Here is a 19,715-nt window from a genome sequence, read left to right on the forward strand (position 1 = left end):
CAACTGTGGAAATCAATTATTAGGAAATGGAAGACATACAAGACCACTGATAATCTCCCTCGATCCCTATCCAAATGTTTCATTTGAGAGGGTAACTTTTTCACCGTCTCTGAATTACATAAGCGTTCACACTGCTGTATCATATGGCGTAACTACAACCCGTCCTCCTTATCCTCTTCTAGGTCCCAGTCAGGCTTCAGCACCACCGCAGCCATACTGGAGACGGTGGGATGGACCGGCTTACCTGAGGAACTGTCTGGAGAATCACGCACGTAATGCTTTCAGCATGTTAACATGACACACACGGGAAGAATACCCACGATCTGGGGTCTTTATCACGTAATTGGTGTCACAGAGTTTCTTTTCCACAAGATATGGCCCAGAAAAACGTGCCGACAGAGATGAGCCAGGGAGCCAGGGAATGGCAACAAAACTAAAACTTGATCCCCTGGTGCAAAATATCGACCAACTGCCTCTGTCATAATGTAACTTCATGCATATTTGAGACAAGGAGAGAGACTTTTGGGCTAACGCACATGCGGCATGCAGTCTCTCCCGCAACTTACTGACATAATCCAACACATTTTTAGGGGCGCTACTGAGTGTAGGAGATAAGATATGCTCCTTCAAAACTTTTAGCGGACCCTGTGGGGTGTGTTCAAACTCAAGGTCAGCAGGGCTGAAACCTAAGGACTCTTGTATTGTTTCCCTGATTGCAAATAGGACAAAGGGCACCCCCTCATTCCAATCGGTACTGGTGTCCATGCAATACTTGCGTAGCATCGCCTTTACCGTCTGATGCCAGCGTCCGAGAGCCCCTTGACTCTCCGGATGATACGGACTGGAGACCTGATGGGAAAGACACAGTGTCTTTACACATTTGAGAACAGTTATGACAAAGTTGGTTCCCTGATCAGTTTGGATTACTTTAGGGAGTTTAAACTTAGAGAAGAACTTCACTAGTGCCTTCACCACAGTCTTAGCAATTATCGTACGGAGAGGGATAGCCTCTGGGTATCGAGTAGCACTGCACATTATTATTAGTAAGAACTGGTTACCTGACCTGGTTTTTGGCAACGGAACTACACAATCGATTATCACTCGTTCAAACGGTTCCCCGACCACAGGAATCGGGCAGAGCGGCACTCAAGGAACTGTTTGATTCGCTTTCCCAGTGAGTTGACATACATGATATGTTTTACAAAATTGGACCACGTCAGACTTCAAAACTGGCCAGAAAAAATGTTGAAGGACTAGGTTATAAGTCTTCATGATCCCCAAATGTCCAGACCACGTCTGGTCATGGGCGAGTCATAGCACCTGCTGTCAGAACTGTGTAGGAACAACCATTTGACACACTTCACTCCAGTTACTGTGTTATGACCTGCCCATTTACGCATCAAAACTCCTGCCTCCATAAAGTAGGCAGTCTCCCTAGTTTGAGCTTCCTCAGTGGAAATAATAAGAAACACTCAATGAGGTGGAATGACCTCAAACCTGACCTTCTGGTGAGGCCTGATCACCCTAACTAGAAAGGCTAGAGACATTGAGTGAGATTGAAATGCAATATGTAAACCAGTGTTTCCTCTGAAAAATGTGTTAGGGGGAAAACTTTTTGGAGTGTTATGGGGTCCCCACCCCCAAACAAAATTGTACTGAAAAGCTGGGTTTTGGGGACTTTTTAAAAGGAAAAATCTCTCAAATTAATTTCCACCCTCAGAAATGAGCTCAACAATGTATTGGTAAAAGGATTATAGTATACAGGATGAAATTTAAGGTTAAGCCATTTTGTCACAACTTTGGAAGTATGCTTGGGGTCATTGTCCATTTGGAAGACCCATTTGCGACCAAGTTTTAACTTCCGGACTGATGTTTTGAGATGTTGCGTCAATATATCCACATAATTTTCCCTTCTCATGATGCCTTCTATTTTGTGACGTGCACCAGTCCCTCCTGCAGCAAAGCACCCCCACAACATGATGCTGCCAACCCGTGCTTCACGGTTGGGATGGTGTTCTTCAGCTTGCAAGCCTCCCCCTTTTTCCTCCAAACATAACGATGGTCATTATGGCCAAACAGTTCTATTTTTGTTTCATCAGACCAGATGACATTTCTCCAAAAAGCATGATCTTTGTCTCCATGTGCAGTTGCAATGAGTCCAGGTGAGTCCAAAAACGCTGATGCGAGTGAAGAGGGAGGGCAGGTGTGAGTGATGGATGGCAGGAGCGTGTGATGCAGGGTAATCTGGCGCCCTCAAGTGCCAGGGGAAGGGACGAGCGGGAGCAGACGTGACAATGTCAACTTAGTGTATGTAAACTTCTGACCCACTGGAATTGTGATACAGTGAATTATACGTGAAATAATCTGCTGTAAACAATTGTTGGAAAAAGTACTTGTGTCATGCACAATGCAGATGTCCTAACCGACTTGCCAAAACTATAGTTTGTTAACAAGAAATGTGTGGAATGGTTGAAAAACGTGTTTTAATGACTCCAACATAAGTGTATGTAAACTTCCAACTTCAACTGTAGTTTACAGCCTTTGTCAGAGCACTTTATTATTCTGGGCTTTTGGAAAAAGATTTCCAATGCCCTCCTGTAATTGAGCTTCTTGATGGGAGGGCCGTTGATGGAGCGCTGTATGCAGGCGGCTTGATGCTCTCCCTACAGTCTGTTCCTCAAGTCTGTTTTGACCTACAATAACAGAAAGAATAATAAGACAAGGGAGAGGGACAAAGAGGATCCACTTTCACATGTAAATGTTCTTCCTCATTTCATTGAAGGTAAGTCCCTCACAATTAACAGAAGACTAGTATAGTCAATGCGATTGATGCCAGCCTGCTAAGGCAGGGGTAGACTGCCCCCACTCATCAAACTGTGAGGGAAGCTTTGTCATTGTAGTCCCCTGGTCCAACCCCTGAAATACATGAAAAACAAAAAGATGTACAACATTAAAGAAGAGTCAGCAGAGTGGTAGTTCAACAGGGAAAAGGGTTGGGCAACACTGGCCTAAAATGTTCTCTTCAAAAGATTGTCACACTCATGCCATACCTTGAATGTTCCAAATAGCACAGGTTGCTTGTAAGAGTGCCACTCTTGCAGCCTCTAGCGCTTGCAAGAAGTGGCTGGAGAGGAGGGTCAGGTTAAAGGTGTTTATCCTCTCACTAGAGAACACAGGTCCCAACACACTGAAGGCCCCCAGAATCTCCAAGTGTTGGATCCTCTAGTCTAGGCTGTCCTGGAGGCCAACAAGATATGGATCCATTACCTAATTACATGAAAATAAAGTTAGCAATAGCTGTTTGTTTTTGTTTATCCAACACACATGATGTAACATTGGTTTCATCACAGCATTAGAAAGCAAATGTTTTTACCTCCTCTCTGAACCAAACCCAGAACTGCTCCTTGGTCTTGGTCTTCTCCACCTGGCCTCTCCCTTTCCTCCTTGATGTTGAATGCACCCAGACCCATTGGGTCATCGAGGTCCTGGTGGAGTTGGCTCAGAAATAAACACAATGCTGTGGACTAGTACAAACTAAACATTTGTAGCCCTTAGCCTAATTAAAGGAAATTTGACTAACCATGTGGCTTATTATATAGCCACAGCTTCAGTCTGTCAATTTAAAGCCACTTAGGGTCCCATCCGGATTGCCATTGGTGAGCACTTGGCCTTACTCCTCTATCTAATCCTTCTCTCTGCTCTCCTCCATCCCTCTTCCTGCATCTATCCTTTCCTTTGTTCCACTCTGCTCTCCTCTCTCATTTTCTCCTTCCATCTTCCCTCTTGGCTCTCTCCCTCGTGCATCCATACCTCACTCCCGGGATTCTGCCTCTTCTCTGTCTTGTTAAAATGACAGCTTAAGCATTTAAAGAGTTAGCTAACTAAAAAAGTTACATTTAATTCAGGCTGATTTGACATTAGATAGCTAAGTTAAAGTTACCTGACACTCTTGTCCCTGCTTTTCCTTTCTCTTTTGCTGCTGTGGCTGGAAATATTTAAATAAACTCATCTGAGAAAAAATATCTAATCGAATGTAGCTATCTTGCTTGCACTTGATACAGTTACAAACGAACCAGCTAGCTAACTTGCTTGACTAGTAACTTCAGTTAACCATGTTTCTATCTTCAACATACTTGTGGATATTGGATAGCTTATTGCCGTTACAATTGTGGCAGCAATATTATAGATCTAAAATAGGTTAAACTTAGCTTATGTAGTTCAGTTAAAACCTTTTACTGCAATGGTTTTATAGGTAAGAGCTATGGAAACAATCAGTGTCTGGTTTTATGTATTGATTTTGCTTACTTTAGAAGCTATAATCTAATGCTTACCTTAAAATGTAACGATAATTATCAGTGATAAGAGGGAATGTTGGTTGTGCTTTTCTAATAACCAATTCGACTGGGTTCGTGCAAGTGACTGATTCATCGTGCCTGAGAGGAATCCTCAATATTAGATTAGCAATTTGGCAGTACACCCAGAACATTGTTTTGAGAACTGAAAGGGGTGTCTCAGTTTCAAGATCTCAGCTTGGAGAGAAGCCTTGTGAGGTATTGGTCAGTCACATGCATGAAACAAATGTTAATGAGTTTGTTGGATCCTCTCCAGCTTACTGATAAATTATTAATTTAATATTGACTTCAGGTGTCCCTGATGGTAATTTCCACGACAAGTATCTTACCTCAAGTTGTTGTAGCATCCTTTTGTTTACTGGTGATAAATCATGCTGTTTGTTCTCGATAATTCGGTGGTTTGATGCAATTAGCTTCAAGGAGGTTTTTTTTCAAAGTCAGATTTAAATTAAACTGTCAGGGAAACCGCAAACCCTCAATGTTTAGTTGAGATCTAATGTCTTTAAATTAACATGGGAGGGTAAACTATCATCTAACGACTTAACTGCTTCAAAAATGGGTCTGAGGCAGTCGTTACCTTACAAGCGTTTAAGTGCAACTTTAGTGACAATGGTGTTAGGCAACAGTTCAGGACCGGGTATCCAAAAGGATCTATTTGGCTAAGTTCATCGTTATGGATCTAAGAAGCCTTTGGGAAATCAGGCCCAGAGATAACGCTCCTACAAAGGTTAACTAGGAATTTAGCCTCAAGATGCCTTTGGGAAACCGGGCCCAGATCTAATTTGATGATAATAGAAGAAATTCCCCTGACTTCAGAATATCAGGAATCACTGGATTTATCTGTAAACTGAATTAAAAAATCTAATGAAAGTTTTTGTCAAGTGCACCAAATACAACAGGTGTAGACCTGACAGTAGAATGCTTACTTACAGGCTCTAACCAATAGTGCAAAAAAAGGTATTAGGTGAACAATAGGTAAGTAAAGAAATAAAACAACAGTAAAAAGACAGGCTATACAGTAGCGAGGCTACATACAGACACCGGTTAGTCAGGCTGATTGAAGTAGTATGTACATGTAGATGCATATATGCATATATATGCATATATGATGAACAGAGAGTAGCAGTAGCGTAAAACAGGGGTTGGCAGGTGGTGGGACACAATGCAGATAGCCCGGTTAGCCAATGTGCGGGAGCACTGGTTGGTCGACCCAATTGGAGGTCGTATGTACATGTAGACATTGTTAAAGTGACTATGCATATATGATAAACAGAGAGTAGCAGCAGCATAAAGAGAGGGTTTGGGGGGGTGGCACTCAATGCAAGTAGTCCGGGTAGCCATTTGGTTACCTGTTCAGGAGTCTTATGGCTTGTGGGTAAAAACTGTTGAGAAGCCTTTTTGTCCTTGACTTGGCACTCCAGTACTGTTTGCCATGCGGTAGTAGAGAGAACAGTCTATGACTGGGGTGGCTGGGGTCTTTGACAATTTTTAGGGCCTTCCTCTGACCGCCTGGTGTAGAGGTCCTGGATCAAATCAAATCAAATTTATTTATATGGCCCTTCGTACATCAGCTGATATCTCAAAGTGCTGTACAGAAACCCAGCCTAAAACCCCAAACAGCAAGCAATGCAGGTGTAGAAGCAGGTAGCTTAGCCCCAGTGATTTACTGGGCCATACACACTACCCTCTGTAGTGCCTTGCGGTCAGAGGCTGAGCAATTGCCGTACCAGGCAGTGATGCAATCACTAAGGATGGTCTCGATGTTTCAGCTGTAGATCCTTTTTGAAGATCTCAGGACCCATACCAAATCTTTTTAGTTTCCTGGGGGGGAATAGGCTTTGTCGTGCCCTCTTCACGACTATCTTGGTGTGTTTGGACCATTCTAGTTTGTTGATGTGGATGCCGAAGAACTTGATGCTCTCAACCTGCTCCGTCGATGAGAATGGGGGCGTGCTCAGTCCTCCTTTTCCTGTAGTCCACAATCATCTCCTTAGTCTTGGTTACGTTGAGGGATAGGTTGTTATTCTGGCACCACCCGGCCAGGTCTCTGACCTCCACCCTATAGGCCGTCTCGTTGTTGTCGGTGATCAGGCCTACCACTGTTGTGTCGTCTGCAAACTTAATGATGGTGTTGGATTCGTGCCTGGCCATGCAGTCGTGGGTGAACAGGGAGTACAGGAGGGGACTGAGCAGGCAAGCCCGGGGAGCTCCAGTGTTGAGGATCAGCGTGGCGGATGTCTTGTTACCTCCCTCACCACCTGGGGGTGGCCCGTCAGGAAGTTCAGGATCCAGTTGCAGAGGTAGGTGTTTAGTCCCAGGATCCTTAGCTTAGTAATGAGCTTTGAGGGTAAGTGTTCCTCACATAAGTGTTCCATTTTTCCAGGTGGGAAAGGGCAGTGTGGAGAGATTGCAACATCTGTGGATCTGTTTGGGCAGTATGCAAATTGGAGTAGGTCTGGGGTTTCTGGGATAATGGTGTTGATGTGAGCCATTACCAGCCTTTCAAAGCACTTCATGGCTACGGATGTGAGTGCTACGGGTCTGTAGTCATTTAGGCAGGTTGCCTTTGTGTTCTTGGGCACAGGGACTATGGTGGTCTGCTTGAAACATGTTGGTATTACAGACTCAATCAGGGACATGTTGAAAATGTCAGTGAAGACACGTGCCAGTTGGTCAGCACATGCCCGGAGCACACGTCCTGGTAATCCGTCTGGCCCCGCAGCCTTCCGTATGTTGACCTGTTTGAAGGTCTTACTCACGTCCGCTACGGAGAGCGTGATCACAGTCATCTGGAAGAGATGATGCTCTCATGCGTGCCTCAGTGTTGCTTGCCTCGAAGCGAGCATAGAAGTGATTTAGCTCGTCTGGTAGGCTCGTGTCCCTGGGCAGCTCGCAGCTGTGCTTCCCTTTGTCGTCTGTAATAGTTTGCAAGCCCTGCCACATAAGACGAGCATCGGAGCAGGTGTAGTACGATTCAATCTTAGCCCTGTATTGACGCTTTGCCTGTTTGATGGTTCGTCGCAGGGCATAGCAGGATTTCTGGTAAGCTTCCGGGTTAGAGTCCCGCACCTTGAAAGCGGCAGCTCTACCCTTTAGCTCAGTGCGAATGTTGCCTGTAATCCATGGCTTCTGGTTCGGGTATGTACGTACAGTCGCTGTGGGGAAGACGTCCTCGATGAAATTATTGATAAAGCCAGTGACTGATGTGGTGTACTCCTCAATGCCATCGGAAGAATCCCAGAACATGTTCCAGTTTGTAATAACAAAACAGTACTGTAGTTTAGCATCTGCTTCTTCTGACCACTTTTTTATAGACCGAGTCACTGGTGCTTCCTGCTTTAATTTTTGCTTGTAAGTAGGAATCAAGAGGATAGAGTTGTGGTCGGATTTACCAAATGGAGGGCGAGGGAGAGCTTTGTACGCGCCTCTGTGTGTGGAGTACAGGTGATCTAGAATTATTTTCCCTCTGGTTGAACATTTAACATGTTGATAGAAATTTGGTAGAACTGATTTAAGTTTCCCTGCATTAAAGTCTCCGGCCACTAGGAGCGCCGCCTCCGGGTAAGTGGTTTTCTGTTTGAGTATTTCCTTATACAGCTGACAGTGCGGTCTTAGTGCCAGCATCAGTCTTTGGTGGTAAATAAACAACCACGAAAAGTCGGAATATAAAAATTAAAAAAACTCTAGGCAAGTAGTGTGGCCTGCAATTTATCACAATATACTCAACTTCAGGCGAGCAAAATCTAGAACCTTCCTTAGATTTCATGCACCAGCTGTTTACAAATATGCACAGACTCCCCCCCCCCCCCCCCCGTCTTACCGGAGTGTGCTGTTCTAGCTTGCCGGTGCAGAGTATATCCTGCTAGCTGCATATCCATGTCGTCATTCAGCCACGTTTCCGTGAAACATAGGATATTAAGGTTTTTGATGTCCCGTTGGTAGGATATTCGTGATCGTGCCTCGTCTAATTTATTGTCCAATGATTGCACGTTGGCGAGTAGTATTGACGGTAAAGGCAGCTTTCCCAGTCGCCATCTCCGGGTCCTGACCAGGCATCCGGCTCTTTGTCCTCTGAACCTGCGTCACTTCCTCTTGCAAATAGCGGGGATGTCGGCCTTGTGGGGTGTTATAGAAAAGTCTTTGGCTAATCCGAGGTGAGTAATCGCTGTCCTAATATCCAGCTCTTTTTCGCAGTAAGATATGGTTGCAGAAACATTATGTACAAAATAAGTTGCGAAAAAAACAAACATAATAGCACAATTGGTTGGGCGCCCGTAAAACTGCTGCCATTTCTTCCAGCGCCATTTTACATGATCTCTGGGAAAGTGGAGTTTCACTTTTCCATACTGACCATAGAACAATGTGCACCTGTTTGGACAAGAATCCACACATTTTCATATACAGTGACCATCATTTACAGATAAAGAAGCACTCAAATGATAACGCATCTCCCCAAAACAGAAATCACCTGAAACTATACAGTGGAAATTCCCTTTATTATTATAGACAAGTTCTACAATTGCATGAGTTGGAGTAAATCAGCGATTACAGTACAGGTATGTCATAGTACGTATTCCAATATAATTAGGATGCTAGAATGAACATGAACCTTCTTATGGTGGAACAAAGGTCAGCCATTTTGGTCAGGGAGGTGGTCAACCATGGTTCGCCAGTGCTGTGATAGTGTAAAATAATACATTTGAAGAATGTATCTGCACTGTATGTTTGTTAGCTAGCCAGCTTCAGAGGAATGATTCAATACATTTTTCAAATGAACTGCCAATATGACAACATTCCATTCAAACAATGCTGTCAATCCACAGCATGTCTCAAATCAGTTGATGATAGTACTTAAAAAAAGCTGTAAATGCAACAAGTATTGACACTATCATATAATAACACTCACAGCTTTCCAAGAAAACAAAAATGCAGACACTTTTTACATATATATTATAGGAGCAGGGCTCGCCAACCATGTTTCCGGAGCGCTACTGTCCAGTAGGTTTCCACTCCAACCCTAATCTCGCGCAACTGATTCAAATAATTAGCTGGTTGATAAGCTGAATCCTTTTAGTTACAACTGGGGTTGGAGCAAAAATCTACAGGAGGGTTGCTCTCCAGGAATAGTTGGACAGCCCTGTTTTAGAGGCTATTTATACACAGCATTCACAATAAACCCGTATAAAAACTTTACTTATAATTATATTACAATATTTTAAGTTCACAATTCTAATACACAATTTCTGAAATCAAATGCCTTACTTTTATTTTCCTGCATAAGAAAAATCAGGATTATGCCTCTACTGCCATCAATTTCAATTAGACTGGTTTGGATTTCTCCCTGACCAATATAGATGGGGTAAAGAGGTCAATGGAACGCAGACCGTGGGGGATAAAAAGGACGTCGGATTGGCACACATTCAAATCTGATCGAACAAAGTGGATATTCATCAAATCCCTCATTATTGATGTATTGTAGCAGGCCCACAATGTGGTTACTAAAAGGCAGATTTTGATATTTTTGGATGTTTACGCTGCATAACATTTAGAAGTAGTTCCTTTTCATGTTTAGAAGTAGTAACTGCTAAATGCTACCTCCCGTTCGTATAAGCTGGTAGCACAGCTAGCATAGAGAAATCAGTGGTGGTAGCCAATTGTTTTTAACTGAAATCCAGTTGATTATTAATATTTGTTTTACCTCAACAGTGTGAAATACACAATAACAGCCTAAAAGTAGGAACATTTTTCTGGGGGGCAATGAGAAGTTGGGATCTTTTCTCTACGCATTTCCATTGTTTTGGTTGAGATCCATTGACCTCGTTACTGCTTCTATGGCTGCTATTTTAACCACATTCTGGAGCTTTGAGGGCTGTTTATGACATAGATCCTTTAAATTACTAGAGAGGCTATGAGTATTCCTATGAGTTGGTACACCGGAATAACGTGTCGAAAACCTCCAGGAAACATCCCTCACCACCCCCAATTGCTATGACAGAGAGGGGTCAATGTCAGTTCAGTTAGTGGGGAGGTACTAAAACATCTTGCCTGAGTACAAGGACATCTTTTATACCTTTAAAAGGTCCTGAGATAAGTTAGGGTGGGAGGGAGAAAGGGACAAGACTGTCACCGGGTAAAAAACATGCTTTTTTTGTTACATTTGGGGCAAGTGGGAAGATAATAGTTGATTATGGAGAGTGCCTTTCTTTAGTCACTTTCAAGGGGTTGGGCCACCCTTGCAACATGGTTAAGGGCTGAAAGAAAGGGAACACACTATGGGGTGTTGACTCGGTATATCTCAATAGTCTTAAGTGACTTCATCTCTGCTCATTCAAAAGAGAATGATAGGGGGAAACACCCAGAGAATTTCTTGGTTTTCAGCAATCTTGTTCTTCACATTTCCCAGACAAAGGAGAAGTGATGAGGAGAGGAAGCCATTTCAGACGATTGAGATACACCCTTCAGGTGTGTATTTAGTAGCTACGGCCAAACAGAGTGTAGTACTGGGCGGCCTCCTTGCCGCTGACACACATCTGGCCCGGCTGCAGGGGCTTGAGGGGCTTGAAGGGGATACACAGGCTCTTTGCACCCATGGAGGGGGCACCGGGCTCCAGATCCTGGTCCCTGGAGAGGGGGGACAAAGAGACAGGATAGGGAGTTGACAGATGTATTGAGCTTCATTCTACATTTGCTAACACTTCACTAAGAGACGATAATGCATATTGATGCGATTATAAAGAACTGCAAGACTTGTCATACACATGTACAGCGGGGAGAACAAGTGTATGATAACCTGCAAAATCGTCAGTGTTTCCTATTTACAAAGCATGTAGAGGTCTATAATTTTTTTATCATAGGTACACTTCAACTGTGAGAAACGGAATCTAAAACAAAAATCCAGAAAATCCCATTGTATGATTTTTAAGTAATTAATTAGCATTTTATTGCATGACATAAGTATTTGATCACCTACCAACCAGTAAGAATTCCGGCTCTCACAGACCTGTTAGTTTTTCTTTAAGAAGCCCTCCTGTTCTCCACTCATTACCTGTATTAACTGCACCTGTTTGAACTCGTTACCTGTCCACACACTCAATCAAACAGACTCCAACCTCTCCACAATGGCCAAGACCAGAGAGCTGTGTAAGGACATCAGGAATAAGATTGTAGACCTGCACAAGGCTGGGATGGGCAAAAGGACAATAGGCAAGCAGCTTGGTGAGAAGGCAACAACTGTTGGCGCAATTATTCGAAAATGGAATAAGTTCAAGATGACGGTCAATCACCCTCGGTCTGGGGCTCCATGCAAGATCTCACCTCGTGGGGCATCAATGATCATGAGGAAGGTGAGGACTCAGCTCAGAACTACACGGCAGGACCTGGTCAATGACCTGAAGAGAGCTGGGACCACAGTCTCAAAGAAAACCATTAGTAACACACTACGCCATCATGGATTAAAATCCTGCAGCGCACTCAAGGTCCCCCTGCTCAAGCCAGCGCATGTCCAGGCCCGTCTGAAGTTTGCCAATGACCATCTGGATGATCCAGAGGAGGAATGGGAGAAGGTCATGTGGTCTGATGAGACAAAAATAGAGCTTTTTGGTCTAAACTCCACTCGCCGTGTTTGGAGGAAGAAGAAGGATGAGTACAACCCCAAGAACACCCTCCCAACCGTGAAGCATGGAGGTGGAAACATTCTTTGGGGATGCTTTTCTGCAAAGGGGACAGGAAGACTGCACCGTATTGAGGGGAAGTATCGCGAGATCTTGGCCAACAACCTCCTTCCCTCAGTAAGAGAATTGAAGATGGGTCGTGGCTGGTTCTTCCAGCATGACAATGACCCGAAACACACAGCCAGGGCAACTAAGGAGTGGCTCTGTAAGAAGCTTCAAGGTCCTGGAGTGGCCTAGCCAGTCTCTAGACCTGAACCCAATAGAAAATCTTTGGAGGGAGCTGAAAGTCCGTATTGCCCAGCGACAGCCCCAAAACATGAAGGATCTGGAGAAGGTCTGTATGGAGGAGTGGGCCAAAATCCCTGCTGCAGTGTGTGCAAACCTGGTCAAGAACTACAGGAAATGTATGATCTCTGTAATTGCAAACCAAGGTTTCTGTACCAAATATTAAGTTCTGCTTTTCTGATGTATCAAATACTTATGTCATGCAATAAAATGCAAATTAATTACTTAAAAATCATACAATGTGATTTTCGTGATTTTTGTTTTACATTCATCTCTCACAGTTGAAGTGTACCTATGATAAAAATTACAGACCTCTACATGCTTTGTAAGTAGGAAAACCTGCAAAATCAGCAGTGTATCAAATATTTGTTTTCCCCAATGTACTTATATATGCATCACGGTCATTGAGAGATACTTGAGTGATACGTACTTGGCAGTGGTCTTCTTGATCCAGTCTTCACACTCGATTTCTCCACAGAAGGGGATCTGGACCATCTGTGGACATCCCCCCACAAATAAAAATAAATAAAACGGTCAGTGTGTTTGTATTAGTTAAGCCAGCCAGAAGTGAAGAAAAATGTCAGGAGTGGGACTGCCCCACTTCCCAAAAAATACTTTATATATTTGTTTGTTACTCCTGTCAGTTTTCTTTAGCTTAATTGAAGAGATAGTACAGTGTGATATACAGGGAAGGGTGAGTCAAAGGGCAGTGGGCCAGATACAAACCTATGAAGACTCTGGCTTACATGTGTCCCGGGGTGAGCGGCTGTAACCGCTGTAGCACACAGGCCATGAAGACTTCATCTCTGATGTAGGTTCAACATATAAACAGTGTAACTCACCCTGCCCTGGTCCAGGTCTTTCTGGAACTGTTCCATAGAGTCTGCTACTACCATGTGCTTGTTCAAGTCGTCTGATGCCCTGCGACACAGAGACATTTGATATTAGTCCAGGATTTGACAGGTCACACGTGTGTGTGTGTGTGTGTGTGTGTGTGGTGTACATTAGCCCCAGTGCAGTAGCTGAGAGAGATACACACAGAGACCGAGAGAGACGCACAGAAAGAACGCAAAACAGAGAGCATGTACAGTCGTGGCCAAAAGTTGAGAATGACACAAATATTAATTTCCACAAAGTTTGCTTTAGATATTTTGTCAGAAGTTACTATGAAATACTGAAGTATAATTACAGGCATTTCATAAGTGTCAAAGGCTTTTATTGACAATTACATGAAGTTGATGCAGAGTCAATATTTGCAGTGTTGACCCTTTTTCAAGACCTCTGCAATCCACCCTGGCATGCTGTCAATGAACTTCTGGGCCACATTCTAACTGATGACAGCCCATTCTTGCATAATCAATGCTTGGATTAATTTGTGGGGTTTTGTTTGTCCACCCGCCTCTTTAGGATTGACCACAAGTTCTCAATGGGATTAAGGTCTGGGGAGTTTCCTGGCCATGGACCCAAAATATCGATGTTTTGTTCCCCGAGCCAATTAGTTATCACTTTTGCCTTATGGCAAGGTGCTCCATCATGCTGGAAAAGGCATTGCTGAAAAGGCATCTTCACAAGGTCATTTGCTGTTGTTCTGGGATGGATTTCCACTTTTCACACCAAAGTACGTTCATCTCTAGGAAACAGAACACGTCTCCTTCCTGAGCGGTATGCGTGGTCCCATGGTGGTATGCGTGGTCCCATGGTGTTTATACTTGTTTATACTTGCATAGTATTGTTTGTACAGATGAACGTGGTACCTTCAGGCGTTTGGAAATTGCTCCCAAGGATGATCCAGACTTGTGGAGGTCTACAATTTTTTCCCCCTGAAGTCTTGGCTGATTTGATTTTCCCATGATGTCAAGCAAAGAGGCACTGAGTTTGAGGGTAGGCCTTGAAATACATCCACAGGTACACCTCCAATTGACTCAAATGATGTAAATTAGCCTATCAGAAGCTTCTAAAGCCATGACATAATTTTCTGGAATTTTCCAAGCTGTTTAAAGGCACAGACAACTTCTGACCCACTGGAATTGTGATACAGTGAATTAATCTGACTGTAAACAATTGTTGGAAAAATGAATTGTGTCATGCACAAAGTAGATGTCCTAACCGACTTGCCAAAACTATAGTTAACAAGAAATGTGTGGAGTGGTTGAAAAAAACTAGTTTTAATGACTCCAACCTAAGTGTATGTAAACTTCCGACTTCAACTGTATGTGTGTGAAGCATGTGTATATGCTGATAATTCTTATACTGTGTGTGTGTGTTACCTAGAGGTTGGCCTTGATTTCCTCAAGTGTGTGTTTACACACTTGTATGAGTGTGTGAATGTACATGCATTCTACCTCTTGAAGAGGTTGGTCTGGATGTCCTCCAGTAGCTGTGTGAGCCTCTTCTCGGTGTCGGCCTCGGGTAGGGTGATCTTCTCCCCTGTGTCTCTCCTCACGGCCACACACTGACCCTGCTTCAGGTCCTTAGGACCCACTTCCAGACGAATGGGCACACCCTTAGAGGGATGGATGGAGAGAGAGCGAGAGAGAGATGGAGAGAGAGAGAGAGAGAGAGAGAGAACAAGAGGGAATGAGAGAGAGAAAAAGAGACAGAAATAGAGTGAGACCTTTCCCTTTGATTAGACACTTAATATTGGACTGATGAGAAGTTCATCCCTGAAATCATCTAATTGTCAGTAGTACAAATATATCCACAGGATCCATGGAGATGGGACAGGAGGTCCATGGACTACAGGTTCACAGTGGCAGTCATTTCGGCCAGTGCGGTCCATTGTAAAGGAAGCACTGAATGACAAGGCTACAATTTCTTTTTTTTTGTGTACGACCCCAGTGGGAATCGAACCCACGACCCTGGCGTTGCTAGAGCCACGCTCTTACAAAGTGACCCAAACATGGCCAGGAGTTGTGGTTTTACCTTGAGCTCCCAGTGGTTGAACTTCCAGCCAGGGGAGTAGTTTTCTCTGAGGTCTGCCTTGACTCGGATCTCTCCCCTCTGCAGCCGAGCCAGGTACTTGGAGCACTGGGCCAAGATAACCTCTTTCTCAGCCTCGGGCAGGGAGGCCGTGATACCACATGGGATGATGATCACCTGGGTGAGAAGAGGAGCAGGAAAAGATGCAGAGTTAAATCAATTTGAATTGACACTGAATTTACTACTTGACTCATGCTTATAAGGGTTGTTTTACAAATCTAAATGATTGACCTTCTTCCATCATTGTAAATAAGAATTTCCTGGTAAAATAAAAAAACGTACCTGGAGACATGCAACTTTGGGGGGCAGCACCAGGCCCATGTTGTCACCGTGGACCATGGTGAGTACGCCGATGGTGCGGGTGGTGATGCCCCACGAGTTCTGATATGCCAGCTGCTTTTCACCTGGCTTCTTGGGGTCCTCGAACACAATCTCAAACATCCGGGAGAAGTTCTGTCCCAAGTGATGGGACGTGGCGCCCTGAGAGGAAGAGAAACATTTAGCTTGGTTGTTTTCTTATTGTTAAAAAGCAGGCCTGGGTTAAATTACGGTATAAAATCTTTCAAATATATATTTTTTCCTTTAGCCTACCTGGAGTGCCAGGTGGGTGGGGTTTGCACTTTTCTATACATGTTCATTGCAACAGGTAAGGTCAGTCAAGCACAACTAAAGTATTTGAAATTACATTTGAACCCAGATCTGTAAAAAGGCATGCCTAAGAGATGTTTCTCCACTGTGTGCTTTAGTTCGACTGCTAAGTACTTGTTGACTCCTTTAGTCTGCTCCTAGATATTTTCCCCCTTTGGTCTGTACATGTCTGAATAAACTTGATAGGTGTAAGAACTCATGTGGAAGGCTCCAGCTATTTTTGAAGAGTTTCCTACATATTGCTTACAAGGGGGCCAGGAAAAGTGGGGTTCTAGTTTATGTTTGGCTGTTAGAATCTAAAAAAATATATAAAAGACATTCTTGCTCACCCTAAATATTATCCGAGGCGTTTACTCCATAAAATTATAGGGAGCATATAGTGTCCGACTATCCTTATTCATTTTTACACAAGTGTACTTACTACTCTGTTAGTCAGCACTTCTACCCCCCCCCCCCCCCCTCCAAATTGGTGTGCGCTTCATTCAATTCAGGTCTGATCGTCTAATTAAGGCTCCAGCTATTTTACATATTGCACACACCTACTCCCATTGAAACGCCATTGACTCGATCCAGAATTTTCATGCCCATCAGATGAGTTCTGGCGGAAGTCATTCATTATTAATGGAGCAGTCCGCAACGCTACGTTGGGGATGCCGCACTAGGGGGCGTTGCGTTCTGTGTACCACATGCTTTAAATACCTTCAACTGGTGCGTTGGTTTACCGGTTTACCAGCTTGCTTTTCTACTTAAAAAGCGTAGCACATCAAATTCACATGCGCCTGTGAAATGCTTGCTTACAAGCCCTTAACCAACAATGCAGTTAAGAAAAATCTAGAATTTACTAAAAAAACTGAACTAATAAAAGAAAATAGAACATTTTCAAATAATTAAAGAGTAACCAAATAAACAGTGACGAGTTTATATACTAGGGGTACCGTTACAGAGTCTATGTGCGGGGACACAGGTTATTCGAGGTAATATGTACATGTAGGTAGAGGTAAAATGACTGCATGCATGGATAATAAACAGTGTAGCAGCAGCGTAAAAATGGGGGGGGGGGTCAATGCAAGTAGTCCAGGTAGCCATTTGATTAGCTGTTCAGGAGTCTTATGGCTTGGGGGTAGAAGATGTTTAGAAGCCGCCTGGACCTTGACTTGGAGCTTGCCATACCAGGCAGTGATGCAACCAGTCAGGATGCTTGCGATGGTGCAGCTGTTGAACTTTGAGGATCTGAGGACCCAAATCTCCGGAAGGTGAATAGGTGTCGTCGTGCCCTCTTCACGACTGTGTTTGGACCATGACAGTTAGTTGGTGATGTGGACACCAAGGAACTAGAACCTCTCCACCTACTCAACTACAGCCCTGTCAATGAGAATGGGGGCGTGCTTGGCACTCCTTTTCCTGTAGTCCACGATCATCTCCTTTGTCTTGATCAGGTTGAGGGAGATGTTGTTATCCTGACACCACACTGCCAGATCTCGGACCTCCTCCCTATAGGCTGTCTCATCGTTGTCGGTGATGAGGCCTACCACTGTTGTGTCGTCTGCAAACTTAATGATGGTGTTTGAGTCGTGCTTGGTCATGCAGTCATGGGTGAACAGGGAGTACAGGAGGGGACGTACAGGAGGGGCCCCCATGTTGAGGATCAGCGTGGCGGATGTGTTGTTACCTAACCTTACTACATGGGGGCAGCCAGTTAGGAAGTCCAGGATCCAGTTGCAGAGGGAGGTGTTTAGTCCCAGGGTCCTTAGCAAATTATGAGCTTTGAGGGCACTGTGGTGTTGAACGCTGAGCTGCAGTCAATGAATAGCATTTTCACATAGCTGTTCCTTTTGTCCAGGTTAGCGCGGAGTGCAATAGAGATTGCGTCATCTGTTGGTCTGGTATGCAAATTGGAGTGGGCCTAGGGTTTCTGGGATAATGGTGTTGATGTGAGCCATTACCAGCCTTTTAAAGCATTCATAGCTACAGACATAAGTGGTATGGGTCAGAATGCATTTAGGCAGGTTTCCTTTGTGTTCTTGGGCACATGGTCTATGGTGATTCTCTGATCCACCTCTATGCAGACAATACCATTCTGTATACTTCTGGCCCTTCGTTGGACACTGTGTTAACTACCCTCCAGACGAGCATCGATGCCATACAACTCTCCTTCCGTGGCCTCCAACTGCTCTTAATGCAAGTAAAACTAAATGCATGCTCTTCAACCGATCGCTGCCCGCCCGTCCAGCATCACTATTCTGGACGGTTCTGACTTATATGTAGACAACTACAAATACCTAGGTGTCTGGTTAGACTGTAAACTCTCCTTCCAGACTCAAATTGAGCATCTCCAATCCAAAATTAGATCTAGAATCGGTTTCCTATTTCGCAACAAAGCATCCTTCATGCTGCCAAACATACCCTTGTAAAACTGATTATCCTACCGATCCTCGACTTTGGCGATGTCATCTATAAAATAGCCTCCAACACTCCACTCAGCAAATTGGATGCAGTCTATCACAGTGCCATCCGTTTTGTCACCAAAGCCACATATACTACCCACCACTGCGACCTGTATACTCTCATTGGCTGGCCCTCGCTTCATATTCGTCACCAGACCCACTGGCTCCGGGTCATCTATATGTTTTTGCTAGGTAAAGCCCTGCCTTATCTCAGCTCACTGATCACCATAGCAGCACCCACCCGTAGCACGCGCTCCAGCAGGTATATTTCACTGGTCAACCCCAAAGCCAACTCCTCATTTGGCCTGCCTTTCCTTCCAGGTCTCTGCTGCCAATGACTGGAATGAACTGCAAAAATCACTGAAGCTGGAGACCCATATCTCCCTCACTAACTATAAGCACGATAGTGATGCCTACACCTGTACATAGCCCATCCAACTACCTTATCCCCATACTGTTATTTATTTTGCTCCTTTGCACCCCACTATCTCTACTTGCACATTCATCTTCTGCACATCTATCACTCCAGGGTTTAATTGCTGTATTGTAATTATTGCACCACTACGGCCTATTCTTTGCCTTACCTCCTTTATCTAACCTCATATGCACACACTGTATATAGACTGTTTATTCCATGTGTCGCACTGCTTTGCTTAATCTTGGCCAAGTCGCAGTTGTAAATGAGAACTTGTTCTCAACTAGACTCCTGGTTAAATAAAGGTGAAATAAATAGTGTCTGGGTTAGAGTCCCACTCTTTAAAAGTGGCAGCTCTACTTTCTATCTCAGTGTGGATGTTGACTGTAATCCATGGCTTCTGGTTGGGGTATAAAAGTATTCGGCCCCCTTGAACTTTGCGACCTTTTGCCACATTTCAGGCTTCAAACATAAAGATATAAAACTGTATTTTTTTGTGAAGAATCAACAACAAGTGGGACACAATCATGAAGTGGAACGACATTTATTGGATATTTCAAACTTTTTTAACAAATCAAAAACTGAAAAATTGGCCGTGCAAAATTATTCAGCCCCTTTACTTTCAGTGCAGCAAACTCTCTCCAGGAGTTCAGTGAGGATCTCTGAATGATCCAATGTTGACCTAAATGACTAATGATGATAAATACAATCCACCTGTATGTAATCAAGTCTCCGTATAAATGCACCTGCACTGTGATAGTCTCAGATGTCTGTTAAAAGCGCAGAGAGCATCATGAAGAACAAGGAACACACCAGGCAGGTCCGAGATACTGTTGTGAAGAAGTTTAAAGCCGGATTTGGATACAAAAAGATTTCCCAAGCTTTAAACATCCCAAGGAGCACTGTGCAAGCGATAATATTG

At 43.9% G+C, this 19,715-nt stretch overlaps 1 protein-coding gene and 1 non-coding gene across 2 annotated transcripts in view; both read right to left on the bottom strand.

Moving 5' to 3' along the window:
• Positions 1-8,829: 8,829 nt before the first annotated feature.
• LOC109895569 (bifunctional glutamate/proline--tRNA ligase) overlaps positions 8,830-19,715 on the bottom strand; it is a 63,332-nt gene continuing 52,446 nt past the window's right edge. Inside the window, exons 29-34 of the mRNA XM_020489353.2 lie at positions 15,569-15,766; positions 15,230-15,403; positions 14,650-14,810; positions 13,150-13,228; positions 12,738-12,802; positions 8,830-10,973 (exon numbers count right to left, since the gene is read on the bottom strand). Coding sequence (XP_020344942.1) covers positions 10,823-10,973; positions 12,738-12,802; positions 13,150-13,228; positions 14,650-14,810; positions 15,230-15,403; positions 15,569-15,766 — 828 coding nt within the window. The 3' untranslated portion in view covers positions 8,830-10,822. The remainder of the gene's footprint in view (positions 10,974-12,737; positions 12,803-13,149; positions 13,229-14,649; positions 14,811-15,229; positions 15,404-15,568; positions 15,767-19,715) is intronic.
• Positions 14,983-15,117, bottom strand: LOC116374908 (small nucleolar RNA SNORA5). Its single transcript, XR_004210933.1, has one exon. It is a non-coding gene; the product is annotated as a small nucleolar RNA SNORA5 (small nucleolar RNA).

Source organism: Oncorhynchus kisutch, linkage group LG8, assembly GCF_002021735.2.
Source record: "Oncorhynchus kisutch isolate 150728-3 linkage group LG8, Okis_V2, whole genome shotgun sequence".
Taxonomy (NCBI): domain Eukaryota; kingdom Metazoa; phylum Chordata; class Actinopteri; order Salmoniformes; family Salmonidae; genus Oncorhynchus; species Oncorhynchus kisutch.